This window comes from Gymnoscopelus microlampas, assembly GCF_963454915.1.
Source record: "Gymnoscopelus microlampas genome assembly, chromosome: 14".
NCBI classification, from domain to species: Eukaryota; Metazoa; Chordata; class Actinopteri; order Myctophiformes; family Myctophidae; genus Gymnoscopelus; species Gymnoscopelus microlampas.
In genome coordinates this window covers 21239140-21256493 of record NC_139951.1, presented here as the reverse complement: position 1 = coordinate 21256493, position 17354 = coordinate 21239140, and the positions used below count along the sequence as shown (strand labels likewise).

At 41.1% G+C, this 17354-nt stretch overlaps 1 protein-coding gene across 1 annotated transcript in view; it reads left to right on the top strand.

Moving 5' to 3' along the window:
- The window catches only part of fmnl1b (formin-like 1b), a 42034-nt gene extending 25741 nt beyond the window's left edge, over positions 1-16293 (top strand). Inside the window, exons 10-26 of the mRNA XM_084077700.1 lie at positions 2404-2478; positions 3267-3377; positions 3738-3887; positions 4572-4673; positions 5059-5302; positions 5968-6219; positions 6717-6841; positions 8076-8278; positions 8771-9005; positions 10313-10381; positions 10943-11023; positions 11558-11687; positions 12143-12306; positions 12918-13019; positions 13204-13302; positions 13712-13835; positions 14907-16293. Coding sequence (XP_083933826.1) covers positions 2404-2478; positions 3267-3377; positions 3738-3887; positions 4572-4673; positions 5059-5302; positions 5968-6219; positions 6717-6841; positions 8076-8278; positions 8771-9005; positions 10313-10381; positions 10943-11023; positions 11558-11687; positions 12143-12306; positions 12918-13019; positions 13204-13302; positions 13712-13835; positions 14907-15007 — 2367 coding nt within the window. The 3' untranslated portion in view covers positions 15008-16293. The remainder of the gene's footprint in view (positions 1-2403; positions 2479-3266; positions 3378-3737; positions 3888-4571; positions 4674-5058; positions 5303-5967; positions 6220-6716; positions 6842-8075; positions 8279-8770; positions 9006-10312; positions 10382-10942; positions 11024-11557; positions 11688-12142; positions 12307-12917; positions 13020-13203; positions 13303-13711; positions 13836-14906) is intronic.
- The last annotated feature ends 1061 nt before the right edge of the window (positions 16294-17354 follow it).

Sequence of the window (17354 nt, the reverse complement as noted above, 5' to 3'; positions counted from 1 at the left end):
GAGGACATGAGTGGGCGAGGGGGTGGTGGTTAAGGCACAGCACAGACTGATGCTAATGGTTCAGACTGGAGGCGTGTGTTGTCACAATTTGAGACAAATGTCTCTCTCATCCTGTGTACACACACACACTAATCTGTAATCCCTCTCTTTGATGTACTTTAAAAAATAATGTATTTAACCAATGTGCTTATCACTGTACCCTTATCTTTCACCTGTTCCCAGGTGAAGGCAACTGCCTTCTCAGAAGAAAAGACTATCAGTGGTCTCTGCCACTGAAAACCACTGAACAAAGCTAAAGCAAGGAGAGTCGTTCATGTTAGTCGTACCGTTTACTTCATTCAGATTGGCATTCTTCTGGTTCAGGATGACGTACAATTCTCTCTGGTCTGACTTCTTGCCAACTACCCAGTAGTCTGTCATAGCTTTTGCAATAATTTCTTCATCTTCATCAACTCTGGGCGAGTGGGAATAAAAAAAACACTTTGTACAGTACTAAGAATGAGTTTTTGTAATTACCTTTTTGTGCAGTTTCTTTTGCTTTATTTAGATACGATAGTAGAAAGATGGGAAACTGAGAAGGGGAATAACATACAGTACAGTACACTCTAGTCTGAATCGAACTGGGGACCTTGCAATTATGTGGTTGATCTGATATTGAGTCAGCTGCCGGCTAGCCTCGGAAACCCAGCCTTTTTAGCTGCCGGCATGCTCCAAGACTGAGGTTTTGTTGAGCTAATACAAGAACACACTAGACAATATACAGTATGTACTTTACACAACACACACCACTAGCTTTAAGTGACATTTGTTCACCTCTGAACTCTATGCTGAACTTGCAGATCACAGAGGCCAATTAATCCTGATCACTGTCTACATACACTAGCTTTTAATTAGATTGCATGCATGTCAAGTTACTGAGGTACAGTATGACTGACTTGTCATGTCTCATTATCCTTATTGCACAAAAATGGACCACTTAAAAAAAACGCCTTTGCTCAGCATTGTCATTTAAAAAACTTCAAGCTAAAACATTGTGACAGTATGGTGGAGTTAAGTTAAGGAGAGAGAGAGAGGGAGAGAGGGAGGCGCTAAGTGTGTACATGCTGCCCCCATGTGGACACAGTGAAGTTAGTCTCATATTCACACCTTCAAATGAAGGTTTCGGTAACTTTGCTCTTAAAGACATGACAAGGAGCAGGGTTTGATTTGTTGGGGGGATTGGGGGATCCGATATGCCCCCCTCTGTTTTTTTTTATTATTATCCCTGCTTCTGGTCAGACTGAATTAAATACATGCATTTCCTTTGGGGAACTGTAGACTGTGACATATTTTTATGTTTGATAATATCACAATTTTAAAAAGAATATTTTTTTCTGAAACACATGGCATGTCATCTGGACTATGGAATTGGATGGATTCCATATATTAAATATAATTAAATATAATATATTGACAATGTAATAACAAAATGATGTTAACCCTGTTAACAGAGTGTCCCTATTTTGGGTAAATTATCAACATTTTCCAACAATCTTTCAATCTTGCAGATGCAAGCATCATGACGCGTCCTTTTGGATCTTTAGATCTGGTTTTGCATAAGTGGTTAAGAAAATGCCCCCCTCCCCCATCTGCTTTGGAGGGTTCAGAAAACCACAAAAACAGTTGCGGTACATCAACAAGCGAAAGCTGTGGCTGGCAGGGTGGTGTCACATAGAAACACGGGGCAGCGGATAGTACAGGGTGGGACTTCCGCACCACTAGATGCGACCTCACCCACTTCCTTTAGTTAGTCCCTTAGGTTTGTATAAACAAAGTAACTAGGTTAGAGTGAAGTACTTCCTGTTCTTATCTGGTTTTCAAATCTGATGAAGACAACCCTTTCTGTGGGGTCCCACAAGGGTCAGTTCTTGGTGCATTGCTTTTGAATCTACTATACTGTATGCTCCCACTTGGTACCATCATACAGAGACACAATGTGTTCTGCCATTCTTATGCTCATAATACGCAGTTGTAGATCTCACTTTCACCAGATAACCTCAGTAGTATGAAAAAGACAAAGACAAGACTGAGATATTTGCACTAGGTGCTAAGGGACGTGTGTGTGTGCGTGCGTGCGTGCGTGCGTGTGTGTGTGCGTGTGTGCGCGTGCGTGCGTGTTATGACTCAACATCAAATAGATACAGGATGATTCTATCAAATGCTGAATCTGATCAGATCATGGCCTGTTTCTGCATGTCATCCTATCTACATACAGTACATCATCTTGTTGCTTTCTCTGTACTCTGCTATGCTATTTTATGAAGCAGACATTTCTTTAAGATGATGGAACATTGTTTTCTCTTTGCGAAGTGCCTCAGTTCTGATAATGAATAGTTAATCTTGACCTTTTGCATTGTTTCCCAGGTTTGTGGAGAGAGGAGCCGCTTTGAAAAACTTATGGAGTACTTCTGCAATGAGGACAACAATATTGACTTCATGGTAAAGTTAATGTGACTGAAAATGTATTTAAGATATATAGCTGATGTCCAGTTGTGTGCATAGGTCAGATCCAAAGGGGGCTTTTAGCCCCAGCCCCTTTGTTTGTTTGGATACTCACAATGTGGACTTAAAATATAAAATATAAGTATAATTTCTGCATGATTCTGATTCTGATTAAAGGTCGTAAGTGCCAAGGGTCATTTGAAGTCGTACAAAATGCCATATCATTTTGAACAGCACATAGACAGTTGTTGTACCGTACCACTTCAAAAACGATCACGGCTCACACTAGTTACAGTAGATGCTCAGCTGCACTACAATACTCGTAAACAGAGTTTCAGTTTCAAATAAACATACTGGTGAGACTGGGATGGAAGAATGCCGTATTGAACTTGTGGTTTTGGCCTTTAATGTCATGGCAAATAGAAAATAGATCAGGGAAGACTTGCAGAGACATGACTTGCTTGAGATGGGTAACCCAACACACAATAATGTGTGGTTATTTTTTGTCAAAGGTATATTTATTGATTTACTAACAAAATTCAAACATCTTTGTTGTTATTCAATTATTGATAGGTTTGGTAAGATGTTCAAGACTATACACAAATGCAAAATCTTATCATAAAGCCATTAACAGGAAGATTGTCTATTCATGTTTGATAATTATAGGTTTTCCGTGTTTTTGCTTGCAATCTCTGTAAGAGAAAAAAAATCTTTCTATTCAATGCTGTTTCATGTTCCCCATGAAATGTACAGTATGTAGGTAACTTACAACCCTTGCCCACCAGGTGGCGTGCATGCAGTTCATCAACATTGTGGTCCATTCGGTGGAAAACATGAACTTCAGAGTCCACCTTCAGTATGAGTTCACCTGCCATGGCCTCGATGAATACCTTGAGGCAAGTTCTTCTGAACACTCTTAAGACATGACCCATAATAATTAGTCATAAGTGCAGATTTTATTTTCATATATTTGTTTATTATTTAGGTCAAAGAGCAATACATGTAAACGAGGCCTTAGATCATTTCTACTTATTTATTTGTCACCTGCACATACTGTATAACACAGATGATAGTAACATTGAACACAGCAGTGAAATTATTCAACTCCCAAGATTTTCTCAACCGTGTGAAAACTATATACATTTCACAATAATCTATAAATCTATAAAATGCAAATAAATCAGAATTTTTGCTCTTCAACACCTTTATTGATGCAACTACAAACTATGCTTGTCTCCTGCTGTGCCCCTGTGTAGAGGTTAAAGTTCACAGAGAGCGACCGACTGCTGGTGCAGATCCAGGCCTATTTGGACAACCTGTTTGACGTTGGGGCGCTGCTGGAGGATGCAGAGACCAAGAATACTCTGCTGGAGCACATGGAAGAGCTGCAGGAACACAACGCACAGGTGAGTGTTGACACAAATGATAAAATGACACAGATGCTCTCCCTGATTGAATGGATTAATATATTGTATAGGGCTGGGCGATATGATGATTTCAAACTTTTGCCTAAATTACAATTAATGAGAGTTTATGTTATACACTTTTTTATAATTAAAGACATTTTTTTAAGTCTCAAGACTCAAAGAGTCTCCATTGAGTCCCCTACCGGAGACTCCACCGGTCATCAAATTATTGGCTTTGGAATGTGACAAAAATTGATAGAAGATACGTCATTTTTTGGGTGAACTATCCCTTTAAGTGGTTGATGTTCGTAATGTGTAATGGGCTTATATTTTGGGGGTTCCTTTTCACATTGAATTCCAATAGGCAATACCTGCTTGGTTTATTTATTTTATTATTATTATTTATGTAATAATAATATATTTTAAATATTACACCATATGCAGTATCCTTCTCTTGTTGTTTCCATCTTCAGCTTGTACTTGGTCAACCTGACATCTTTCTTCTTCATGGTGTTCAACGTGTGTGTGTGTGTGTGTGTGTGTGTGTGTGTGTGTGTGTGTGTGTGTGTGTGTGTGTGTGTGTGTGTGTGTGTGTGTGTGTGTGTGTGTGTGTGTGTGTGTGTGTGTGTGTGTGTGTGTGTGTGTGTGTGTGTATGTGTATGTGTGTGTGTGTGTGTGTGACAGCTCAACATCAGACTCCAGGAGAGTGAAAGGGAGGCTGTGGAAAAGGTATCAGAACTGGAGAAGAAACTCATTCAGACCACCAAAGACGTGGAGCTATTAAAGGTACAGTACACCCAAATATAAAACATCACACTGACCCTCCTGTGACATAGAACAAGGGCAACCTACAGTAGAGGTTGGCATACTGCTGTTGGGCCGTGAAGTGCCACATGTCAATAATTATGTAAAGTGATCACTTTACATAATTATCTTACCACATCCTTCAGTGGTGAATGGATCAGAAGTTACGTAACATAATGTGTTAATAATTGACCTCCTTGACCTTGACCTTTGTTCAGTAACTCGCACCATAGGTCAAATGTAGAGCTATAGAAATTATATATACAGTTTCATAACCTTGTTCTGATTTATTGATGATACAGTGTATTAAGCCAAATTATAACCATCGTATCATATACGGTATATTGCCGTGTTATTTGTGTTACAGGAGAGTCTACGAGAGTCCTGCTCCCAAGTAGCTGTGTTGCAGCAGCGGGAACGAGAGAGAGAGATAGAGCGCGAGAGGGAGAGAGAGAGAGAGATGGACAGGGATCGTTCAGCCCAAGCACTGAGAGAGCTGGAGGCCAAAGTTCAAGGCTTGGTGGAGCAGGGTCTGGTCCGAATGGAGCGCAGACCCTCTGGAAGCCTGGACATCCAAGTGATCCCAGTTATCCAACTCATCCCACAGACAGGTATGCCATCCTACATCAAGTCTGATGTGGAGTCTTCATGTTTTTTGGGAAGCACGATTCTGGCCAGAGATATATACTGCATATTGTTCCCCTCTCTGTCCTCAGCTTCCTGTCTTTGCCTGAAATAACATTTTTTTTCAGTTGTGAAATTCATCCACATAATTACCACATTGTGTGAGAGAGCATAACAGCATTGGCCAATTCAAGAATAACTAATAGAATCTGAAAGACAAGGTACTTCCAATCCACAAGCCCCTTTGGCTAATTCATTAAGAATGACAGTTTTATTTTCTTAGGAGCTAAAGTAACTTTTTGAACTGATTGAATGTGGTTTACTTGTCTGCTAAAGTGGCTACAGTAGTACAACAGACAAACGTATCAGACAAAGTAAAACTTTACTTGCGTTTGACTAAGCACTATAAAGCCTGTATATATTGCATAATGTCCTAAACCATTATAAATGATCAGAATTGCATGTCTTGGTTCTGCTACAGTATAATAATGTTGTGAAAACACTTTGAAAAGGCTCCAAAAAGCTTATGGTAGACTAATACACTGGTATGTTTTAATTTCTGGATCGGATCGGGTCACAGAATCAACTCTCTACTCTGTATTAAATGACTCCACATTTTCTTTTGCCTTTCTTTTCCTTCCCAATCTATTAGGTGATGCAGTTGATAGCTGTGAGAATGCCACCTCCACAGAACCTGATCCCCTCTCACCAGAAGCTTCTGTAGAAGGACCTCCACCTCCTCCCCCACCACCTCCGCCTCTTCCCCCAGGCTCGACGGGACCACCACCACCTCCTCCTCCCCCTCCACCACCTCCTCCACCTCCTCCACCACCTCCACCATCACTGCTTGCCCCAGGAGGGGGTGTACCCTTGCCGGTAGGAGGTGCACCCAGCGGGCACTTGGGTGAGGAGTTTATGGAGCTGAGACTGTTTTGTTATTTCCTTTATACTGTATTTGATCAAGAAACTAGGGGTGAGAAATAATATTATCAAATATTGATCTTATTAAATAATTAGTCAACAATTAGAAAATGCATCATTTTTATTTTAGTCAAAGAAATGCTGTATTACTGATCATTTCTAATTATGTGATATATCATGTAAATTAACCAAAATGTAAATGTTTGTCTTTATGGTATATTATAAAATGAAAAGTTATGTCTTTTGACTGAATGGTGAGCTTAAGCAATTGTAAGATGTCTGATTGGGTTCAGATAACTTTCCCATCATTTTGTACTTCATTACCTAATTTTACTGTCCTTTTATTATCTAAATTAATGGCATAGAATAGATTAATCGAATAATCTGATTAATCTATAGTGAAGACAATGGTTAGTTGCAGCCCTACAAGAAACTGCACCATGTTGTTTCAGTGTGTGATGGTGAGTTGTTCTCTCTCAGGCCCCAGGAAGAAGAGGACCATTCAGACTAAATACCGCATGCCACTGTTCAACTGGCAGGCCCTGAAACCCCACCAGGTGGCCGGGACCATTTTCCATGAACTGGATGATGAGCATGTGCTAGAGGTGAGAGCATGGTACCAACACTGTACTGCTCATTGCGTCACCGCCTCTAGATCAGCTTTTTGTCTCGTCCGTCCGTGTGTGTGTGTGTGTGTGTGTGTGTGTGTGTGTGTGTGTGTGTGTGTCCGTTTGTCCGTGTACAGCGAGTCTCCAACACCGTTGGACCGATCGGCGTGAAACTGGACACACACTCCCTGAATGCCAGAGCAGAACCTCTGACCCACATTTTTCACATTCGACTGTTATAGCGCCACCAGGAGGCCGATTCTTGGCAAAACATTTTTTGGGATATTACTCCTACATATTTTGTCCAAACATCATGCAAATCGGTACACTTTGGCCCTCATTTATCAAGCTTGTGCAGACCCAAAAAACGGTTTACGTTTCTCACGTACCAGACGTGTAGGCTTTGGCTACACCAGTTTGTCTTATTATCTATTTTGATTTTGATTATTTAAGTTTGATAGCATTATAGTAATTGAACCATTGTTTTTATAGTCATGTGATAAAGATGGATCTGTCCAACTTTTCATATTCCATCCTGATTGGCTAAAATTGGCTTCCAAAGTTTGCAGGAGTGCCCTGTTTTGAACAAAATGCCTCAAATCATGAACGCAGCGTCCCATTGCCATGAAACTTTGCGTGCACATTCCCACTAGGCCAAGGAAGAAATGCCACCCTACATTTTTCAAATCTGCCTCATGGTACTGAAGTCATAGTACTACAATGATAATGGTTGTACACTAAGTACTCTGATAACGGGTGCTGCAATGGATAGTGCATAACCAAAAGGTGTGCGTTCCCAATGGGCATCGTCCTAGTTTTGTGAATTCCCTCTATATTTGGCCAAGACTGATATCAATATGTCAGTTAGAGATTCATTATTAGATCCAATCTTGTATTTTGTTAAGAAAGATGCTATATAATTAAAGATTATTATTAGCCTATATAGAGCAGTTGTTCCAGTGCTTCAATACTACTTGTTGTCAGAGTTGTCGACATTGTGTTATTTTTGGGTTCTGGACAATCATCGGTCTGACCGATTCCCACTTGGCAGTGCACACGCCCGGGTCATTGCCTTAGTTATGCCTGGGACAGACAGACAGACAGACAGACAGACAGACAGACAGACAGACAGACAGACACAGGTTTTTGCAATTTAATGATAGATATTATTCATATTTTGAAATGTACAAGACATTTCCTTTTATTCTGTCTATCATATCTTCCCCGCCAGGAACTAAACATGGATTCCTTTGAGGAGCAGTTCAAGACCAAGGCCCAGACAGCCCCTACTGACCTGGGTACTATCAAGATGAAGGCAACCCACAAGACACCCAGTAAGGTGTCCCTACTAGATCCCAACCGGGCCAAAAACCTGGCCATTACACTACGCAAAGCAGGAATGGCTGACTCTGACATTTGCACTGCCATAGAGACGTATGTACTTACCTGTTTTCTCTATTTTCATTCTACATGTTTTGAGTTAGTGAACAATAAACAACTAGTACATTCTATTTTGTATAATGGGTCCAGACTTAACATTCAGTGTAAGCCGTTTGTGACCTTCAGGTCACAAAATGGCCCCTACGCTGAGACCTGTTGCCCTCCTAAAAATCACTGATCTTAGGTCAGCATACATTTACTGTACCAGATCCCGCATCTTCTCCATGCCCTGCTGCTGTCTTTGATCAGTTTCAGCCAGTATCCCTCCCCTCACTCTCTGACGTAGTCACTCATCTCTGGTCTACAAACTGCCCCACAGATTGCATCCCCTCCCGTCTTCTCAAATACGTTTTTTGTTCAGTTGGCCCAAGTGTAGTAACACTAGATGGCACCTACACTACACTGTGCCCTGTTGAGCACCATATGCTACTGTAGATACAACCATAATGGCCCCTACACTGTGCCCTTTTGCCCTCCGTATACCAGATACAACCAGGAAGCTCTGAGCCTGGACTTCCTGGAGCTGTTGGAGCGTTTCATCCCATCAGAGTATGAGCTGAAGCTCATCCACAACTACGAGAGTGAGGGCCGGCCCCCAGAGGAGCTCAGCATGGAGGACCACTTCATGGTGCGCTTTGGGAAGATCCCACGGCTGTCCCAGCGCATCAGCACTCTCACCTTCATGGGCAACTTCCCTGACGTTATTCAGCTAATACAGCCTGTGAGTTCCCTAGGGGCTTCAGTAGACGGCTTCAAAGACTTTGTTTACTTCTGAATCAGACGGTTTCCTGACAGGAATCTTGTTCTTTGTTCATATGAATTTGCGTTTGCACTGTAGTTTCAGTTATATTATATATATCTAACTATATAAATGGCGAGCAACTTCCGCAGCCTCGGTGATGACACCCCACAGCTCTGTTATCGAATAAACAACGCACCGCCAGACCACATGTCGCCTACTGACTCGCCACGGCCGCCGCGCTGAATTTACGCCTCGCGTAGGGGACATCTCACTGCTCACTACACCGTTTCCACCGCGCAACATAATTAATTCTACTCACCAAATGTCGGACAAAACGGAAGGGGAGCCAGCTTCGTACCGTTTACCGTGCGCACGACCTCATCACCACAACACCAGCCAGCCGCTGCGGGGTTTTTTTCCTTTTTTTCAAAACTTTTTCTTTGGTCACCATTTTCTCCAGGCACCATTTCTGGTGTAACGTGCGCCAGCATGCGCTGCGTTGCCAGGTTTGCACAGCCTGCGCCAGAAATCTCTACTGCCCACTCTGTGCTGCAGCTACACGGACACACAGACAGGGACACGGAGGGACCTACAACATGTCTGGACATGTCTGTGTAAGCGAGAACTATACTTCGCCAGTACAACGCTGTGTAACCGAGAGCACGTGCGCACGACCAAATCACAACAACACCAGGCGGCCGCCATCTTGCAGAAAGGGCTGCCATTCGCCAGCTTTCACAAAAACAAGCAACCACCTTCATATTTTTTTTTTTTTTTTTTTTTTTTTTCCTTTTGGAAATTTTCATCCCACGATTTCCGCGCGGACCACCAGGGGGTCCGCGGACCCCCTGGTGGTCCGCGAAACATACAAAATATAATTTCTTCTACTTATTTTTCATCATTTTGTCACTTTTACATTACACTTTCTTACAATTTTTTTTTTTTTTTTCCCTTTTTGCAAATGTTACTTACAGAGACAGGGACACGGAGGGACCAACAAACGCAAAGCCCCGTGCGCGGCTGGGGTTGAGGGGGGCGTAGCCCCCCGAAACTCTAGTTATATTATATATATTATAGTTGTTACAGTAGAAGACACTGTATGTCTGTATGTCCTCTTGTACCTGTTCCATTTTTACTTCTGTCATAGTAAAGACAAAGGCGCATTTACATGGATAGAGATTCTATTCTATACTATTCTATGCCATGCACATTTTTGGACTGGTTGTATTCATACTGTATCTACGTGTTTAACAAACAAGTAACTATATTCTTCATTGTCCTGATAGCAACTTGATGCCATCATTGCTGCCTCAATGTCAATTAAATCATCCAGAAAGCTGAGGAAGATCTTAGAGGTGAAGTCATATTTCAATACATTATACACAGTAACACAGATGTATAGGTATAACATTGGCTTTGATTGATTGAATACTTAATTAACAAGATCGCTAACAGTACATGTAGTACAGTCAAAGGTTATGCTAAAAGGACAACACAAAAAAGCCCCAGGGGCATGTTTCCATTGTGGTCCATTGTACTCAATTCATCAGTACAATACATACAATACGATACAAGTGTCATACATAGTGTCAGTAAAAGCTCCAGTCGCAGCAAAAGGTATATTTACTGAAAAAGGAGGGGTGGGCTGCACAATACTATGCGGCTAACTGCAGATTAATACAATGTACCACAGTTAGCACCTGCAATAGTATGACTTGTACTATCTCTTGTGCCCTATACTGTATGTGAGGCACAGTACTAATGATTCTCTGTTGATAGTACTGTATATCTTGTTACTTGCGGTGCATATTCAATGCTGTCATTTTACAGCAACTGTAGATGAGAAATCCCAGCATGTACTGTATGTACAGTATGTGTCCTTGACAAGAATTGTGACTTCTTCTGATGTGCCACAGATCATCTTGGCATTTGGAAACTACATGAACAGCAGCAAGCGAGGGGCAGCCTATGGCTTCAGGTTGCAAAGTCTAGACTTGGTAAGTGAAAAAAAGATGTCACATTAAAGCCCCTCAGTAGCCTCTAAATTACAATAGGGCATCGCAGTGGCGGCCATTTTGTGGTGCCACAGATAGACAACCCATTACGTTTTCCCATTGAGATTTCCGAAAATATTTATAAAAAATGTTTTAAGCCTGGAACCAAGCCATCCAGGCTCCTGATTCTGTGCCTACAAATATTTGAATACTTTTTTAATTCTATTATATACTATATTAATTTATAATTTATAAATATATAAATATTTTCGGAAATCTCTATGGGGGAAATGAATGGGTTTTCAATTGGTGGCACCACAAAATGGCCACCACTGCTGTGCCCTATACCACAACCACAGATGTCATTTGTCTACCCATATGAAATTTCACGTTCAGAATTTACAACGCCACTTGCACTGTCATCAATTAAATGTAAAATAATCTACCCTCTTGTACCTATTATTCTTATAGCGGCTTATCTTGCCTTATTTAATGTTGTACAACCACACCATTGCTGTTCTCTCTCCTCTGTCCCAGCTGTTGGACACCAAATCGACAGACCGCAAGCGGACCCTGCTGCACTTCATTGTCGGCGTCATCCAGGAGAAGTACCCCCAGATCCAGTCCTTCTACACAGAACTACACTTCATGGACAAGGCTGCTCTGGGTGCGAGGCCTCTGCTCCTTCTGGCCGGCTTCACTGTTTTGTAACCTGCCAGTTAATACAGTACTTACTATGTCAGGGCATTTAAGCCTTTTCTCTTTATTCTTCTTATTTAACCTGTATTTAACCAGGCAGGTTACTTAAATAATAAATTCATATTTACAAGGACGACCTGGACATCTCTGACCTTTACCATCTGATTTGTGTAATTTTGGTATTCTAGCGTGGATTGACTGATTGATTGATTGATTGATTGTTTTCTTTATTGACTAAAACAAAGACACGGTGTGAGCTTGTAGATTGATAGATCCATACGGCGAAGCGATTTGGTGTAGAAGGAAAAACGTAATAGTACATGAACACAATTTATATGTATGTTCATTTTAAGCTGAACCTCGGCACTGTGAATACTTCCGAATGCCAATTATGCTTACTTTAACCTTTTCTTCCCCCTATAGTATCCTTGGACAGCATTCTGCAGGATGTGCATGCCCTGGAGAGAGGCATGGAGGTGACCCAGAAAGAGTTCTCCATAGAGCAAGACAACCCCGTACTCCAAAGGTTCCTCACCAACAACAATGCACTGTTGGAATCTGTAGCAGCCGATGGGAAGACTGCCCAGGTCAGCCCTATAAGCAGTGCTGTTTGGAAAAATAATTAACTTAAATAAACTAAACTATAGTAACTAAAAAACATGTTGTATGCATGCATGCACATTGCTAAATGCAATGCATTAGTGTGTTACATACACTGTTTGTCATCTGTAGTCTTAACAGCAATACCTGTTTATTACTAATGGTAAATGGTTCATTTTTATGGCGTCTTCATCCAAAGCGCTTAACAATGTGCATTACATTCACCCATTCATGCACGCATTCAGACACCGACGGCGGAAGAAACCATGCAAGGCACCAACCTGCTCATCAGGAGCAGTTGAGTGTTCAGTGTCTTGCTCAAGGACACTTCGACAGTAACGAACCCAAGCGGCCGCTGGCCTGAGCCACTGCCACTAATGAACTAAATTCAGGCATTAACCACTTGCCAACCATTTATGCAGCTTGGACGGGCACAATAAATCTGGCGCTGATCGACTTAGTTGTATGCAAGATTAACTGTGACAGACGCACACACACACAGGCACGCACACAGGATTGAAAACATGATTTCCTGCGGAGATCATTATTTGTGTATGCTGACATGAAAGTGTGATTGCTCTTTTGGTCTGCCCTACAGGATGCATACGACTCTGCTGTGGAGTATTTTGGAGAGAACCCCAAAACCACGCCTCCCTCCGTGTTTTTCCCTGTCTTTGTCCGCTTCATAAAGGCATATAAGGTCAGATGACATGTACTCCTGGATGGATTAAATGATTTGATGGTTGACAGTCAAATTAAAATTAAAGATTTCGCTGCCAAAACAACCTGTCAATTTCAAACTGCTGCTAAGTACAATGCCAAGTAATGCCATTACAGCACTTATTCATTTATGTCACAATATAAATTATTGTCCTCTGTGACAGCAAGCTGAACAGGAGAATGAACAGAGGAAAAAACAGGACTTTGTGAACAGGGAAGCTCCATCCACTCAGCCCAAGCCTGAAGTATCTATAGGAAATAAGGTATTGCCTTAGCTTCTCTTCAGATACAGTACAGTGTGAGCTACATACGTGTAAAATAATAGAGCTAGTTCACCCCTTCAAAGTGTGTAAACAAACTAAGAAATAGAAAGGTTGCACTCGCATTCTGGCATCAAAACATGTCTGAAAGGAGATCTATGTGAAGCATGCAATGTAACTGGGCACATTTACGTGTCTTCAACATTCATATATCTGCATGCACACACCATACACACACACACGCACACGCACACACACATGATAATGTGTGTGTGTGTGTGTGTGTGTGTGTGTGTGTGTGTTTTTTTTGGGGGGGGGGGGGGGGGGGGTTCTGAGCTTTATAAGTTCATGATGATGTTAGTATTACACACTGAGTCCAGTTCACTGAAAGATCTCTTGTCACTGACCTTAGAATTCTCAGGCCTCCACTATGCCAAGGCTCCCCCAGATGGATCTGATAGCAGAATTGAAAAGGAAACAGATGAGTCCTCTGGTCAGGGAGGGCAAGGACGGAGCCATAGAGGACATCATCACAGGTATCATACTGTACCATGCAAAGAGGGACAGGGCCACACAGGTCAAACTGTCCGTCACTAGAAAGGTCCCATCACTCTATTATAATTTGTGGGATTCATAAGTGAATGTTAACATAGCATTAGAATCATTCAGTAATGCTCATAAGACATGCTCCACAGTCAATGGTCAAAGACCTGGTTGTATAAACGTTTTTTAATTAGTTATCTCTCTATAGCGAGTCTGACTAAAATCCTTACTCTTATCATTATGCAACTGGTCCCACGTGCTTATGCTACTAAATCCTCCAATCTCCTGCTTCTCCCTACCTTCAACTGTTTTCCTTCTCATTTTTTGCTGGTAATCCCCATGCATTTTTCATTAACGCTCTCCCCTGTATACTTTTTGTATTTGTAGTTAGATCTTTACTCCTTAACTTTTTTGTCAATCTTTCCCCAATTTCTTCCTGCCTGCTTTTCCCTCATAATCTCTCTCTCTCTCTGTATCTGTTTATCTCTGGCGTCTCCAAGCTCTTAAGTCTGTGCCCTTCACTGCGCGCTCTGGCAAGCGTTCCTCGCGTCTTTTCTGTGATGCTGGCTTCAGTGACGACAGCCTCTCCTAGTTCCTTTGTTAACACGTAGGTCTACTGTACATTTCCTTTTGCTCACCATCTCTCTTGATCATGGCTAATTTATACTTTGCCCTACGATCATGGTGCTCGCTGAAACTAACTGATTTTCATCCATTTAAAAAGCAGTAATCTTCAGCCAATGATGAAGTGTAAATTGGGCTTCACTTTGTCATTACAGCCTGTAATGTTTTTGTCATTGTTTTTAATTAGAGAGTAGACTTGCTGAACAACTCTTTACTGCTTTGTTGTAATATAATGTGTTCTAATGGTTTCTGTATATATTTATGGACAGTTCCAATACATTTGTATTGCCTTGTTGCAACCTAGTTTTCCCACTCACAACAAGCAAATTATTTATGTTAAATACACAATCAATAAACAGTGCTCCTCCTGGTAAGTAGCCTTACAGTCTTTATGTTCTGTAGCTCTATGGAACCATCCTTACAGTCTTTCTGCTCTGTAGATCTTAGAAACCAGCCTTACAGGAGGGCAGATGGTGGCAGACGCAGCTCCAAGTGGAAACAAGGACAACAGCTTCATGTCTCCTCAGACATCTCCCTCTGAAACCCTCCACAAATGCCACCATGAACAAACGCCACTTGGACTCTGAAGACTGGGTTGTCAGCCATTTGTCGAAAAGCTTTAATCTTCCCAGGCCTGTCCAAAGGGCATGTGTTGGGGTGGGCATGGCTTTGTGCTTTATCGTTTAGCAAGTATGGAAATGATCAGATGTGCATTAAAGGGTTATGCATAAACAAACACGTTAACACGTTTTAATTGAAAATACATAATTTTTGGCATAGAACACAGTCGTATATAGATTAACCTTAAGGCAGAGTAAATGTGTACAAGCATGTGGATACCCTCACACGCATGCTCTCTCCCAAAAATACATTCTCGCATACACTCACCCATACCTGCAGGGTGCGATTCGTAAAAGAAATGGAGGGGGGGGGGGGGTATGCTCAAGCTTACAGCGTGTGGCATCACCACGTGTTGTGAGCTTGTAGATCTGCTATTTTAACTTTTTATTAAAACAAAATATTAAATAGAAATATTTAACAGTTTTTGACAAATTTATTTTACAGATTTTTATTTTTTCCCCAAAATAGGGATTCCAGGGTTAATATGGATTACATTATTTTTTTATTAAATTGTTAAATTGTGACATTATCAAACATTAATATCAGAACGTCTACATTTCCCAAAAGGCCCCCCATCCCCAGCAAATCGAACCCTGCATACCTGTACTGTTTGTGCACGCACACACCCCAAAATGAAACACAACAATTTACCGTACTTCAGTTATAGAAAGTGCTATAGCGCTAAATTCACCCCTAAGCTTATGCATTTGTGGTTCAGACACAGTAACCTATTTACAATATGGTTGGTCAAACCCCTACTGTTCACTACTTGGACTGTTGCTTTAACTGCATCTAGAGCAGTGAACTGCAACCATGGTTGATTTAATAATGTATATCATTGTAATGCAACTGATCATAGACACTGGATGGAAGGTTGAATACACTCAAAAATAATACTAAAAATAATGTAGTAGGCCACTCATATGAATCATGCTGATTGATTAGGGGATGGGGGGGGGACGCCACAAGTGTTTTGTTTATTAGTTGCATTTTACATTGCATCTGTTCCAACTGCTTTTAATTCTTAAATGCTATGTATCTTCTCCCATCTGTCCGGCTGTATGTCCCAGAGAATAAGAAATGTTCAGGAGGAAGCCAGAACAAGATATGTATTATATTTAAATTATTTTTAATATGGATGTGTATGAACCCTAGTCCTTGCTTCTGCTTTTGGGGATTGAACAAATAAAAACATCTTTTTTTAAATCATTAATGGCCTCATGTTTTTGTGTTTTGTAAAATTGAGAAGAGAGGGCCGCCACATAATATAATAAAGCTGTGCAGCTGATAATATGGCACTAAATAATACTTTGTATGTGTATCAAATGAATGTCATATGAGTTACTTATGTTAACTTTAAATAGTTAATATATATTATCAATTGTTTGGATGCATTTCCTGAAACTCTAATAAGTGCAATCTCCAAATCAATTAAATAATTTCTCATAACATTATACCACCTATGCAAAAAAACAATCAATATGTATGATAATATGATGACCACATGCATCATTAACTCTGTTACAGTAAGTAACAGGTTGTTTGAGAAAAATATGATGTGGATGATGAACGGTGACCTCCCTGCCTTTTCCATTATTATATTAAAGTACACAAAACCACTCAGTCAATGTCCATAAACAGGGTTATTAATGTGTAGATATGGTTATTTCCGATCTCGTATCTGCCTGCTCCAAGTCTGCAGACACTCCATACTGTAGTGTGAGGCTGGCTCCTATCATTTGACACAAACCTCCCTCATCATCTCTAGAGGGTGCTGTTGTCATTAGTTTGGCTAAAAATCCATATTGGAGTTGGGCACTATCTTCCTGTCTACTATATTTTTCAACTTTTGTAACAAGACAGTGAGAAAAAAAAAACACTTGTGTGGGTAGAAAGAGAGAGAGAGAGGAGAGGATAAATGACCAGCACCAAGAGACATAGCCATTAAACCACACTGAACCGAACCGCATACACCACCATATCTCTTGGAAAGTGAATGGGACTTTAGAATACATGTTACTAATCGTTTGTTTCGTGTCCAGGGAGCTGCTCCACAACGACCTCCAGTCCTTCTGCCAGGGGCCGGAGTCTCATGCTCAGTGGCATGATGTCAAGTAGGAATCGACGCCCAGGGTAACCCCATTAACCCTGAGACGGTCTCCAAATCATGAAGCGTGGTATCAACTAATATTTGAGCACACTATTGAGAAAATGTGGGCTTTGAATGTATGTCGACGTAGACATAATGACGTTCAGATTTTATTAAA